The 14,365-nt window shown below is 36.6% G+C and overlaps 1 protein-coding gene across 1 annotated transcript in view; it reads right to left on the minus strand.

Moving 5' to 3' along the window:
- The window catches only part of RUFY3 (RUN and FYVE domain containing 3), a 1,044,108-nt gene that overhangs the window by 431,059 nt on the left and 598,684 nt on the right, over positions 1-14,365 (minus strand). Inside the window, exons 5-6 of the mRNA XM_044061198.1 lie at positions 11,021-11,122; positions 3,060-3,183 (exon numbers count right to left, since the gene is read on the minus strand). Of these exons, the coding sequence (XP_043917133.1) occupies positions 3,060-3,183; positions 11,021-11,122 (226 nt within the window). The remainder of the gene's footprint in view (positions 1-3,059; positions 3,184-11,020; positions 11,123-14,365) is intronic.

Below are 14,365 nucleotides of genomic sequence, written 5' to 3' on the forward strand. Positions count from 1 at the left end.
GACTTCGTGGAGCCGAGAATAATTTAACTCTAGCTAAATGGCACTGCCCGGTGCACAAAACTGCACAAATGCGGTTTTTATAGCATGGAAGTGAAAGAGAAAGGAATTAGCCCAAAATGGCCGATAAACTACTAACTTCTGGGCTGAAACCACTCCTCCAGGGACAGATAGGCTGCTCAAAGCTCCCCTCTCTCTCAGGTGAACAGAGAAACTTCCTTTTATCCAAGTAAGGTATGGGCAACACAAAAACTTGTAACACAGCCCTGGATTCAGCAATAACCTGAAAACTGGCCTATACTAATTCAGAAAGGCCTGAAAAAGTATTTTTGTTCCAGAAAATAGAGCAGACACAATCAAAATGAACCCAAAATGGCCAATAAACTACTAACTTCTGGGATGAAACCACTCCTCCAGGGACAGATAGGCTGCTCAAAGCTCCCCTCTCTCACAGGTGAACAGAGAAACATTCTTCTATCCAAGTAAGGTATGGTCAACACAAACCTGTAACTCAGCCCTGGATTCAGCAATAACCTGAAAACTGGACTATACTAGTTCAGAAAGGCGGGAAACAAGTATATATTTTTTTTCAGAAAATAGGGCAGATACAATCAAAATAGCACTTTAAATGCACAGAAAAGGCTATTGCACTTTATTGTGTAGCGTACAACAGTTAAACAGATTATTTAAACACAAAAATGACTTAATTCAAGTGCAGGCAGCAAATAAGTACAATATGTAGCAATAACAAACTTTTTAAATTACAGATCCGCTACAAAAACTGGCGTTTTAGGCAGAATTAGTTAAGACAGCAAGAAAAGCAGAAAATGTATACTTAATCACTCCAAAGTCACTCTTTTGTCTTTCTGCTGCTGTAGACTCTGCAGAAAACCTGGAAGCTACTTGGTGAGTGGAATACAACTGCAAAAACTGCGCAAATGCATTTTTTATAGCAGGGACGTGAAAGAGATAGAAATTAGCCCAAAATAGCCAATAAACTACTAACTTCTGGGCTGAAACCACTCCACCAGAGACAGATAGGCTGCTCAAAGCTCCCCTCTCTCACAGGTGAACAGAGAAACTTCCTTCTATCAAAGTAAGGTGTGGTCAACACAAACTTGTAACAGCCCTGGATTCAGCAATAACCTGAAAACTGAACTATACTAGTTCAGAAAGGCGGGAAACAAGTATATTTTTTTTTCAGAAAATAGGGCAGATACAATCAAAATAACACTTTACCCAACTAACCAATTAAAAAGCTCAAAACTGAGCCCTGTTCCAGCAGTCTTCAATCAGACAAGTTCTAACTGCACAGTCCTGCCACTAGGGTACAGAGAAACCTTCTCCAAAAAAGACAGCCTGGATCAGTGCACAAGTTATACAAACAAAGCTAGATCCAGCCGGCCTGAATCTAGTCTATGCTACAGCAAAGAAAGTGCACCAATTTCAGAAAGGAACAGTTCAAGTAAGCATGCACAATAAGCCTTTAACCAGAAATTCCCAGCTCAGAAGGGCAGAATCTAGCCTCTCCTCCTACAGGAGTGCAGACCACAAATCTTAATGTAAAATAACTGGCCTGAAGCCCAAGTGCTTAACCTAGAACTAATACACTTTTAGAATAACAGACACTGAGCTTTCAATCAGCAGTTCCCAACTTAGAAAGATGCACGCTACATGTCCTGCCACAACAGTGCAGACCACAAACCTTCTTAATGCAAAACAACTGGTTTGAAGCCCAAGTGTTTAAACCAAGGGCCTTAGAATAACAGTTGCAATTTAATCAGGCTACTAACGAGCAGTAATAAAGGCAGCAGAATAAATTCAATTAAGTACTTTTAAGAAGAGGCAAAAGCAAAATAAGGTAATAAAGTAGGAAGAAACACAAATACAGTAAAGCAGATGAGGTGCAAATTTTTTTTTTGGAGAGGGAGGAAACAGAGCAGATTAAGATACTATAGGGGAATGTCCTTCCCAAGTTGACCCATATATACACACATGTATATATATATATATATATGTATATATATATATATATATATATATATATATATATATATATATGTCTATATATATATATATATATATATATATATATATATATATATATATATGTCTATATATATATATATATATCTATATATGTATGTATATATATATATCTATATATCTATATATCTATACATCTATCTATCTATATCTATCTATATCTATCTATATCTATATATATATATATATATATATATCTATATATATATCTATATATATATCTATATATATATATATATATATATATATATATATATATATATATATATATATATATCTATATATATCTATATATATATATATATATCTATATATATCTATATATATATATATATATCTATATATATATATATATATATATATATATATACATGCTCACACAAATACACACACACAAAATAATGCACACACTACATAATCAGTAACTGAGAATCCAGATTCCCAGCAAACAAATAGAATATTGCATATGCTGCATGATTAGTACTGAAGAATCCAGCACCATTCTCACACACACACACACACACACACACACACACAGTAATGCACATACTACATGATTAGTACCTGAGAATCCAGATCCGCAGCAAAACACAGGAAAATACACATGATACATTATTAGCACCTGAGAGTCCATTCCATAGAGACTAAGACACACACAAACACACACATGCACACACATACATAACGCACAGGCTTAGTACCTGAAAATCTAGATAACCAGCTAAACATGGGGTAATGAACATGCTACATAATTAGTTCCCTGATATTCCAGCACAAAGACAGATACACACACGCATAATAATGCACATATTACATAATTAGTACCTGATAATGTGGCACACAGACAGACGCACACACATGACAATGCACATGTTACATAATTAGTACCTGATATTCCAGCACACAGACAGGCAGACACACACACACACACACACACACACACACACACACACACACACACACACACACACACACACAAGACAGACAGGATAATGGACATGACACATAATAATTACCTGAGAATCCAGATCCTCTCCCTTCATGCAAAGGTTTGCATCAATCACATTGAGTCCTAGCAGCAGTCCAGCTATCACAGCACCCTCTTCTTCCATCATTAGTGCATAAGGCTCATAAAATTCACTGTAGCATTAAAACAAAAGTAATGTTTACAATAACACAATAGTGTTATGTACTGCACATATGTAAATCATGATGAAATACATTAAAATGTTTTCTAAAGCAATTGTGTAATCCTTTACCTAATATCTTTCTGGCCTTCTACTAAATGATTATATACCATACTGCACAAAAAATATAGTTATTTTTGATGTGTACTATTTAAGACTTTCTCCAGGATCACTTTATCGATTTTGGTCAAGTAAACATTGCAACCTGTCACTTTTTGCATGTCACATCACCCTGTTTATAGCACAGTGTCAAAGGGATGCCATTATTCAAAAGTACAGATATTTCTGGAGCTGGAAGCTAAATTTAATGGGATGTCCTAGATGGTATGCACATCTTAAAGTGATCCATTGTGTCTTCTTTGCACTCCCACCTCACTTTAAATGTAAGTAAGAATCACAGAAGAAACATCACATAAAATGTAGTAGACCCACAACTGTTTACATCATACGCAGGTGTCCTGTTGTTCTAGACATATGCCCACCCATGATGCTACAGGGAGTAGAGCACACACTTAAGACATGGCAGAGCCTAAATTCTTTCTACCATGCTATTTCCATACAACCTAAACCAGGAAACTCATTGCAGTTTGGAATCAGATGTGCTCTTTTATTAACGCACACATTCTTTTACATATTTTAAAAAAGTGAGTCCTAGATTTAAGAGAGGTGTTCATGATGAGGAAGGAATTTGTGTAACAGAATGATATGAGAATGACTTAAAAATATTACAGCCTTTGTACTTTGTTTTCAACTTTATTCAATCAAAAATTATGAAAAAGAGAGTTATAATCCAGAGGCTGAATTTGTACAATGTGTTCTTGTAATTTTTGTCATTAAGACCAGGTCACAAGAGACTGTAACCTGAAACTTTAGGGCTAGAGTCCTGTGTTACATGGAATTGCTCTTAGGTAGGTAACCTTTGAACGGCCCCAAAATAACTAGCTCACATGATGAGCTATGTAAGGCCTTGCCATTGTAAGTCCTGTAGAGGACCAAAGATGTCACACTTGTGAATGGAGACAGATGTAGAATACAGATTAGTGGATGCACAGTCTGCAGTAAGGTAACACTTCCAATATTTGACTGATGGTTAGAAATGATACACACTGCTGAATACAGTCTACATGGGGAAATTACAAAGCCAGTCAAGCTGTGATTCTCCAAGGCTGCAGACTATCTGATCTTCAAATAAGTTTGGGAGAAATATTTTTCTGATTAGTACATAAGTGTTCAGTAAGTTTCCTCTTTTTTTTTGAATTTCTGTGCATGTTAAATGCTTCTAATACCATGACAGGAATGGTGCTTATTCTAGAGTCAGGGTACAATAAAGGTTTAGGAAATTAGTATTGCTTCAGTATTGTTAGCTAAGAGTGATCTTCTCAGCACCTGCAATTTATCCAGAATTCTCTCCTTCTGCGGATCATATAGAATTACATGTACAGTATGAGTTTCTGCTATTGGTATTTTATGAACTTAGTGTCTCTCAGTATGTAGGACTCTATAATCCCTGGATGTTGCTATTTCAATGATTACTGATACTTTTCTCCCTTTGACTACATCTGTTTTTCTTGCTTCTACTTTCCTTTGCTGCTATTGGATGATCCAATGTGATCACATCTTCTTAACTTTCATTATTGCTTTGTGGTTCATGCTTCCAGTGTTCCTTAGTTACTCGTACGTTGTAGTGTTTTCAATGCAACAGTCTTGCCACATGCTGTTCCCTTCAGTATACAGGAGAACTGTTTATTCACAGATTAAGCACTTTCACCCTATGTCCATTTTAGAGAGGGTGATGTTAACCTATAGCTAGAGAATTTGGAGTTAGAATGGCAATTGAGGACAAATGCCACTATATCTCCAGGTATTAATGTTAATATATCATTAAGTTATGTATTGAAGTTAAGAGCATTGCAGGTTTAATGTCTCTTTTACAATAACACCCCCCCCCTTTTTTTTGTAATGTCACATATGCAGGCTTGAAATACATATATGTTTCTTTGGTACACTTCTGTTAGTCAAGTTTTTAACTTAAGTTATTTATTTATAACAGGATTTGCACATATTTATGTATATTTATATTAATTTGTGCATGGTTATATATATTTTTATTTAGTCACGCAGTTATTATAGTACATTTATTAGTGTGTTCGATTGTTTTTAACTTATTTTTTAAGAATTAATTGGCACAGCATTTTATAATTAGTAGTGGGCATGTTGTATTTTAGAGTTGTATAAATGTAGAGTTTTTGTTGTGTTAATTCACTCTGATAATGCCCTATGGATATAGGGTGAAAGCGCTTAATCTGTGAATAAACAGTTCTTTTGTTCTCCTTCCTACCAGTTTGTGGACTACTCAGTGTTTTGACACTTTTCTTTTTTGTTTTATGTGTACATGCTCCTTTGAGCAAGTTGCCCTTCAGTATACAGACCCACAGCCATAGCTATCTTGTAACCATGAACAAGATGTGCAGCTATATCCAGTTCTGGATTAAATAATCTGCATTTGTCTGTATCTCCAACTATTTCTATAGACTTTATAAACAAACATGTATGTAGTCTGCTGTCTTGAACTACCATTATTACCCTTCCATCTCTTGGTTTAAATTTACCTATTTAGAACCATTCATGCATTAAATCTTGATCAACATGTGGGTGTTCCAACAGTTCTCTGAACTTGCACTACACTTGTTTTCTTTCCTTTTATTCTAGTCCTGTTCTTGATATTCTTTCTTTTGTTTTTTGGAAAGTTCCATTACTGGCTGATTCTCATCTACTTTTGCTTTGATTTTCATTCCCATATCCATAGGTGTATATAAGCGAACGACCACTACAGCCTAGATAAGCCTAGCCATTCATCCCAAATATTTACCACGTTTTTTCGATTTTCATTCCCATATCCATAGGTGTATATAAGCGAACGACCACTACAGCCTAGATAAGCCTAGCCATTCATCCCAAATATTTACCACGTTTTTTCGATTTTCATTCCCATATCCATAGGTGTATATAAGCGAACGACTACTACAGCCTAGATAAGCCTAGCCATTCATCCCAAATATTTACCATTTTTTTTGATTTTCATTCCCATATCCATAGGTGTATATAAGCGAATGACCACTACAGCCTAGATAAGCCTAGCCATTCATCCCAAATATTTACCACGTTTTTTCGATTTTCATTCCCATATCCATAGGTCTATATAAACGAACGACCACTACAGCCTAGATAAGCCTAGCCATTCATCCCAAATATTTACCACGTTTTTTCGATTTTCATTCCCATATCCACAGGTGTATATAAGCGAATGACCACTACAGCCTAGATAAGCCTATCCATTCATCCCAAATATTTACCACATTTTTTCAATTTTTATTCCCATATCCATAGGTGTATATAAGCGAACGACCACTACAGCCTAGATAAGCCTAGCCATTCATCCCAAATATTTACCACGTTTTTTTGATTTTCATTCCCATATCCATAGGTGTATATAAGCGAACGACCACTACAGCCTAGATAAGTCTAGCCATTCATCCCAAATATTTACCACGTTTTTTTCGATTTTCATTCCCATATCCATAGGTGTATATAAGCGAATGACCACTAAAGCCTAGATAAGCCTAGCCATTCATCCCAAATATTTACCACGTTTTTTCGATTTTCATTCCCATATCCATAGGTGTATACTAGGCTAATGGCCACTGGAGCCTTTATAAGCCTAGCCATTCATCCCAAATGCATCCCACACATTTTTCAAGCCGTAGTGGTTATTTTAAGGGGTATATGTAAGCCAGGGTATGATTTTAGACTACCTCTGTCCATTTGTGAAACAGATGTTAGACCCAGGGTGAATTTCCAATTTCCCATCCACTGGTCCAGGTTATGTTTGAATATGGTTAGGGAAGAACTCTGCTTCACATGGATGGGAAGCCTGTTTCAGATGAGGGGAATTCTCTGAGAATGTCCCTCCAACATTATGCCACAAACAAAATTCAAGTCCATAGCTTGAATAGTTCTGATGCTACGGGTTTTTTGAATGTGCAAAAAGTCAAGTAGAGTAGGATCCCAGGATGCCTTGTATGCCAGGCATAGATCACCTCTCAACAGTCTGTAGGAAACTTAGAGATGTGGCTTTCAGATGATCTGCAGAGGCCATGTTATTTACACCCTGCATTCTTTCTGAAATGCTTCTGCTAATCTGAGCAGAGCTGTCATTTTAAAATCTTTTTTGTGGTTTAGAACTTTCTGTTTGGATCTGATGATGTTAACAGTTATGAATGCAGTCCTATAACTGCAGACCCATACACATACATATAACATCAATTTCATGGAGGCCCATATTCCTTCAGTCCGAGGGATACATGACCTTGGAATGCACTGTTTTTAACAAATCATTTGACAAGCATTAAGCATTTTTTGTCTTCTTGATCAACTGATACTTTCTGGGCCCAGTCAATCATGCCAAAGCTCTATGTTGGAACAGGAAAAGCAAATTGATTTACAGTTTGAATTTCATTTCTAGAAGTCAAGGTAATTTTTGATATTAGCTTTAGTCTTTTGAAATAATCCTTACTAGGCTTTATTCTCATGTGTTCATGTTTCACTACCAACACTTCACCTATTTGCAAATATTTTTACACCCTCCATTTCAAATTTCCTTATATCATATTTCTGTCCCAGGTTGATAGTTGGCCACATACCGTGTCCCATGTTTTTAATAAGTTTACATTGTTATAAAAGTAAACTTTACCACTGTCCTACTATTATAAATAATTATGGATCTAAACTGTGTTAGTTTCAACACTCATTCTGATCTACTTTTGAATGATTTTTCATATCACTGTATTACCTATATCACAATTATAAGATGTTTGCATGTTCTTCTTTCGGCTTTTCCCAGTCAGGGGTCACCACAGCGGTACTCCGGTCTGCTAATGATTGGCAGTAGATTTTTTTATGGGTGCCGAGGTACCAGCTCGACGTCCAACCTTTAGCGAAGGCATGCCCATTCTACGCATGTCTTTCAAACACCACTCGACCGCAGGGAGGACATGTAGACTCCACATAGAAGGCGTGCAAGCTGAGAACTGAATGGGAGAACCTCTTGCTGTGAGGCAACAACGCTACTGCTGCACCACCGCGGCTTATAAGATGTTTGCATGCCGACTATTTATATACATCTTGCCAATGTTTTTGTTTTTTGCTCAAACAATTCATTATACTATGCATGTTACTTTCTTTGTGTATCTTGTGAACCTTTTCTCCACTGCTGAAAAGGTGGTTTCTACCCAGCCGGGCAGTCCTAGTTAACAACAGCAATAAATATCTATTTTCTTGGTGCTGCAGCTTTCCTTATAATAACTTTTCTTTTGCACATATCAAAACTAAATGTCATTCTTATATCAAATAAGGAAGTTTTAACTGTTTATAGATGTGCTTTTGGGTGCTTGTCTTATGAGTTATACCATTTCAAATTATCCACAAAATTGAACAAGGCTAGCTTTTGGAAGTTAAGCTTTAGCCATATCCTTGTCTATTATGTAAACAGCTTAATGAGTTAATGAGCAAGACAAAACACCACAGTTGACAAAAGATCACCCAGAAATAACCCAGTTTGTATTTTTATCTCTGAAATAATAATTAAGTAATAATCCACGACTGTGTGTGGGTATATTAGGATTTAGCCATGGTTGGTGTGGTTTGAGCACAAGGGTGAAACCAAAAGATTAAACAAAGCCAACTTTAAGTAAATCTTGATATATTCACAAACAGGAGTGGATTATAGCTTTTATACAATGACATTATTTAAGAAATTGCTTACCTTTCTTAAGTAATGCCTTTGTAGGATAGAGCTAAAGTGTTCCTCTGGGTTCTTCCCTGTTTACTCATGTATTACTGTGCATGCTCATGGGACTTGCACTCCCATGCTTCTACAATACATCAGCAAGAGAAGCAATGGAGAAAAGAGAATCTCAATTCTTTTTTCAATGTTTAAAACGTTGGTAAAAGCTCGAATTACAACAGGCACACTGGTCTGACTGTCCTAATTAGCATGCTCATTTTTTCAAGATCAATGAGCAGTCATCGTATAATATAGCAATAACCCATGCCAGGCTGTGGGTAATGCTGGATTTACCCACGGTTGGTGTGGTTTGGTCACAAGGGTGAAGCCCAAGTGGCCAAACAAAGACAACTGTGGGTAAAATCCAGCATTACCCACACCCAGAAGTGGGTTATTGCTATTATACAATGACATTATTTAAGAAAAAAAATAATTACTTTTCTTAAATAATGGCATTGTATAATGCCTCCTTGCTGCCCTTCCACAGCTGTCTGGTATTCTGCGGCAGTTCTAATGTACTGCGCATGCATATACTTACACAGTCCATCAGAGCTGTGGGCAAAAGCAATGGAGAAAGCAAGATCTCCATTGTTTTTTACAACCTGTCTCTCTATGTTAAACGAGTTTATCATAGCGAGACAGCTTTAAAAAAAGCAATGGAGAATCTCTGTTGTTTTTTTTAAAGCTGTCTCGCTATGTTAAACCCATTTAACATAGCGAGACAGTTTTGAAAAAAGCAACGGAGAAAGCAAGATCTCCATTGCTTTTTAAAGTGTCTCGCTATGTTAAATGGGTTTAACTAAGCGAGACAGCTTTAAAAAAAGCAACGGAGATGCTCAGTTGCTTTTTTTTTAAAGCTGTGTTGTTATGTTAAACTCATTTAACATAGTGAGACAGGTTGTAAAAAGCAACGGAGATCTTGCGTTCTCCGTTGCTGTAAAAAAAAAAAAAAAAAAAAAGAGTTATACTAATGAAAAAAGTCCGGGTGACCGGACCTTTTTCCATTACTATAATTCTGATTTGCAACGTGCACACTGGTGCACGTTTTGGAATATTTATAGGGGGTCATTGTGTAATTTGCCTTTTATCATGCCTCAGTTGTATAGTTTGCTACTGTTTCATAGCCTCCATTATGTAGTTGATCAGTTTAGGGTGTTTCTTATAAATCTGTAAGCATTCCATAATCCAGATAGGTTCTTATGTGGGTCAAAGGATGAGATGGCGCACACACAATCTGCAGAGATGGTAGCTAGGGAAATATTGCAGTAAAGTAACTGAATGGTCTGTCTAAAAATTGTTGCCATTGTGGCAGTGAGCTGTGTCCCATTGGAGTTTAATGATTGCAACAGGCAGCAGATTTATTTCTTCTCTCTGATTTATTAGAACTTACCAAACTTCAATGTTGCATGCTAGGTATTATGTCTATGGGCATCTAACTGCTGACCAGCTACTTTAGGATTGCAAGGTCAGTGCACCATCTCATTATACACACTGATATCTATGCACTGATGAGTAGTTTATTTTGTTAACTGCTGAACATTATGCAATTTGGTTGCAATGTTTATAATGAGGAAGAGAAAGGGTTTTTCCTATGAAATGCACAGACTTGTTACTTACCCTGTAGTTACACCTGTTTGAGGACAGCATTACCTTAGTAAAGTACATTAAGAGTATACCTATTCTCAGGAGTACTTACCCCACAGTCATCTAAGAAGAGCTGTAACAACTCTGGCTACTCAGCGTAAGTATGGTCTAAGTATCACTCAATGCAAAGTTTCAAAACTGAGAACATTGAGAAAGTATGCCACTTTTCAAACAGAACAATCACATTACTACAGAGTATCATATGTAGAATTTCACAAAATCACTGTATTCCATACTGATTTATCTTAAAACACTGTATAATAAAGGTGCTCTGATATAGCAGCTCAGGACTGCTGCTGCTGACCTGAGTAAATCCTTTCTGTTAATCAAGGCCTTCATGTAGTCTGACAGCTTTTTCTGCATCAGAGCAAGACGAAGCCAAGCTCTTCCTCGTCCAGCAGGTGTTCTGTAATGATAAAGACAAAGACATTTTGATGGCATCTGGGTTTGAAACACTCATGAAACAACTTAAACAAATTAATCTCTCAGAGTTTATATTAAAGATCATATCAACTACAGATTCAGTGTCACTAAATTCAATCACTGATTTTACTTTGGAGATCATTAGAAATACAAATATGATTTCATTGCCTAACAGAAAGTCTGTCTGCCATTCTAGCCTCTTGAAATTCAGTATTAGACTAATTTGTATAGTTTTATCATCAATAGGTCAACTATCATCTCTTATGCACTGTTACTTTAGAATTAGAACCTGAACTTCTACTATCATTATACAGATTGTATCTGTCTCTACATGATGAAAATTTATAGAGAAGATTATGAATCTTAAATGGTAAAGGGAATTTTCAGCTACTGTCTGATCATGTGTTGAATTATATGTGTGGGTGAGCGTGTGCATGTTTATGTTTGTGTTTTGAGGAGGAGAACAGAAAAGTACTATCAGGCATGACCAGAATGCCTTTGCTACTCAGTTCAAGAACTATATACAGAAACATACTCAAGAGATACACAGGCACAATGAAAGATACTCGGTCCTGGTGAGTCTGTCACTTGGCCCACCTAGAGTGTCAACATTTGTAGTACAGAAACTGAGAAATATTACCTCATTGAGCCTGAAGTCTATAGCTCTTCTTATCACATCAAGTAGAAAGCTGGCCCTCAGACCAAGCCTCATAAGCCATTGCTGAGAGCAGAGTCAGGTTTATAGCTTTATGGATAAGTACTAAGCCAGCTGCCCTTGCAGGACACTAAGTCTAGCCAGTTTCCCTTTTTAAATTAACCTATCCTATTTGGAGTTAGATTGGCCTTACCCATCCCATGGTTGATAATTATATAGTATCCCTAATGAAAATAACTGGGATCATACCACAGATAATTTGAGGGGCCCATGCATAGATGAAGCATTTAAAAGCTGCTCCTTTTTACTAGTAGTAGAGGGGCAGTCTTAGGGTACATTTTCTATAATGCATACATAGATCAAAGATATGCCTGTCTATGGTCAGAGTGAGCTTTGTTTTACATGAACTGATCTGTTCCAGAGCAGCTATATCCTCTGTGAGACTAACCTGTCCCTCCAAACCATTCCGATGATGTTGCAGTTTAGAAGTTTAAATCTCTAAACAAAGCCTTTTTGATGTCATTTGCCTTGCTGATGTGCAGTAAATCCATCAGTACTGGATGCCTTGTATGCCTGACACAGTTCACCTCTTAGCTGTCTCTAGGATACTGAGTAAAGTAACAGGGCTTTGAGTCAGTTCATGTAAGACATATTGTTTTCACCTTGCATACTTTAGTAAGGTATCCCTATGGGTGTTCCAGTTGTTGCATACATGTAGACAGATATATGCCAAAGGGGACATTATATTCAATGACAGGCCAAATGAGGGCTACGTAAAGGTGGTCAATGACATCCCTAGACCTAGACACAATCCCTTTGTTTATAAGCTGTGCAATACAGAAGGACTTTCTTACAACAATGGATGCATGTCGGTCAAAAGGTAGGTCACTGTCCTCATAAGTTCCCAAATCCAGAAAAAATAACTTTGGCAGAAGTTATTTTTTTGGGACAAACCTTTCTGTAAGATGGCTAAATCATTTGGGAATTCAGTGATTGCTCCCTGCTTGCAGTCAACTGTCAATGTTGTCAGGCAGAGCCCTTTGGCATTAACGTTTACTTCAGACAAGTAGATGACAAATAGAAGAGATCCCAGTACAGAATCCTGGAAGACTCCAGTGGTGACTGGGCTCTGTGGAGGGAACTTAAATTTCCTGCTTCGTATTTGCATATCCATAAGAAGTCTTTCTCTGGCTATGCATTTGAATCTGGTCAGACTTATGGGTCTGTAATTCCTGAAACTGAGGAAAGTCTTACCTTGTTCAGGGAAAAGACTGTAGCTGTTCTAAATTTTCTTGGTATTAAATTAGAATTAAATTAAATCAAAATAGATTCAATTTTCCTAAGCACTTCAAAAGCATCAGAAGATTCTATGACCATCATCAGTATTTTTGACTGGCATTATGTGCCAGCATAAACGTTCCGGGATGCTGGATCACTCGTAAGAGCTAATTCTTCACAATGAAGTGTTCTTTTTATTGCTATTGCACCTTCTGCAATCAGTATTTTAATAATATTGTTCTAGATTCTTATTTCTTCAGCATTCTTATTGGTACTGGGGTCAAATGCTGTAGCTATTGCATTCCTCTCAGCTGTCTTGATTTTTGTAGAATGTCCAGATATTTGCCTCATATTTTTGGTCTGGTCATCACAAAATTGTGGTTTTCTGGCAAATCATTGATTTTAAATAATGGCAGATGTTTGCATTTTATTATTCATATGGTTCAGTTTAGGAAAAACTTGTTTCTTCTACCTTTTATTCTATTCTTTCAAACTTCTAAGAGCAATATTTAAAATTTGTCCCTATTCTTGGCCTTTTGTCCCCTCATTATTTTTGCTTTGTCTATATTTCTTGCATGGAGAGGTTGAGAGGTGAGATATTGTGAACAGAATGGCTGCATGCATGCACACATTATCCACTTGTACTTTTTGGTTTTATTTTGTACTACAAGCTCCCAATCTTCAGTGCCATCAGGAACATACTCTGACATTATTAGCTTCGTTTGCCAAAGTCTTCACATGTTCAGTCACTTCAGATCACAGATAATAGATAAGCAGTTCTTCCTATTAAAAATAAAGCCGACTTCAACATCATAAAATTGAAGTCAATCCTTTCAGTTATAGAAGGGTCAAATATCCCAAACACTACCAAAGCCAATTTTACAGCAGAAGTCTTTACTAATTCCTTCAAAAATGAACAAAACACTTTATTTACACTACTAATTAGATATTATAAGCCAAAGAAGAATGACTGGTAGCCCTCTGAACTCCACCTGAGAGACAAACCATAGATAACTGGAAAGCTACCCCCAACCCTTAAATAACAAAACACTTTACTTAACTAAAAACTCTTCTAAGCAAGCTGTCCGATACCACAAAACAATCTACTTAAAGTCAACAGAATAACAGGAAGAACTAGTCATTCATGTAATCACAATACTGCAAGAACGGTGTCTTCATTTGAATTTAGCAACCATCTGCACTATGTCAGAATAAAACAAGTATTACAAAATATATTATGTTTTAGCACTTTTCAAACATATCAACACAGATGGCATTCATTCCTGGTTAATC

Source organism: Protopterus annectens, chromosome 2.part0 (assembly GCF_019279795.1).
Source record: "Protopterus annectens isolate FY-2018-M chromosome 2.part0, PAN1.0, whole genome shotgun sequence".
Taxonomy (NCBI): Eukaryota; Metazoa; Chordata; order Ceratodontiformes; family Protopteridae; genus Protopterus; species Protopterus annectens.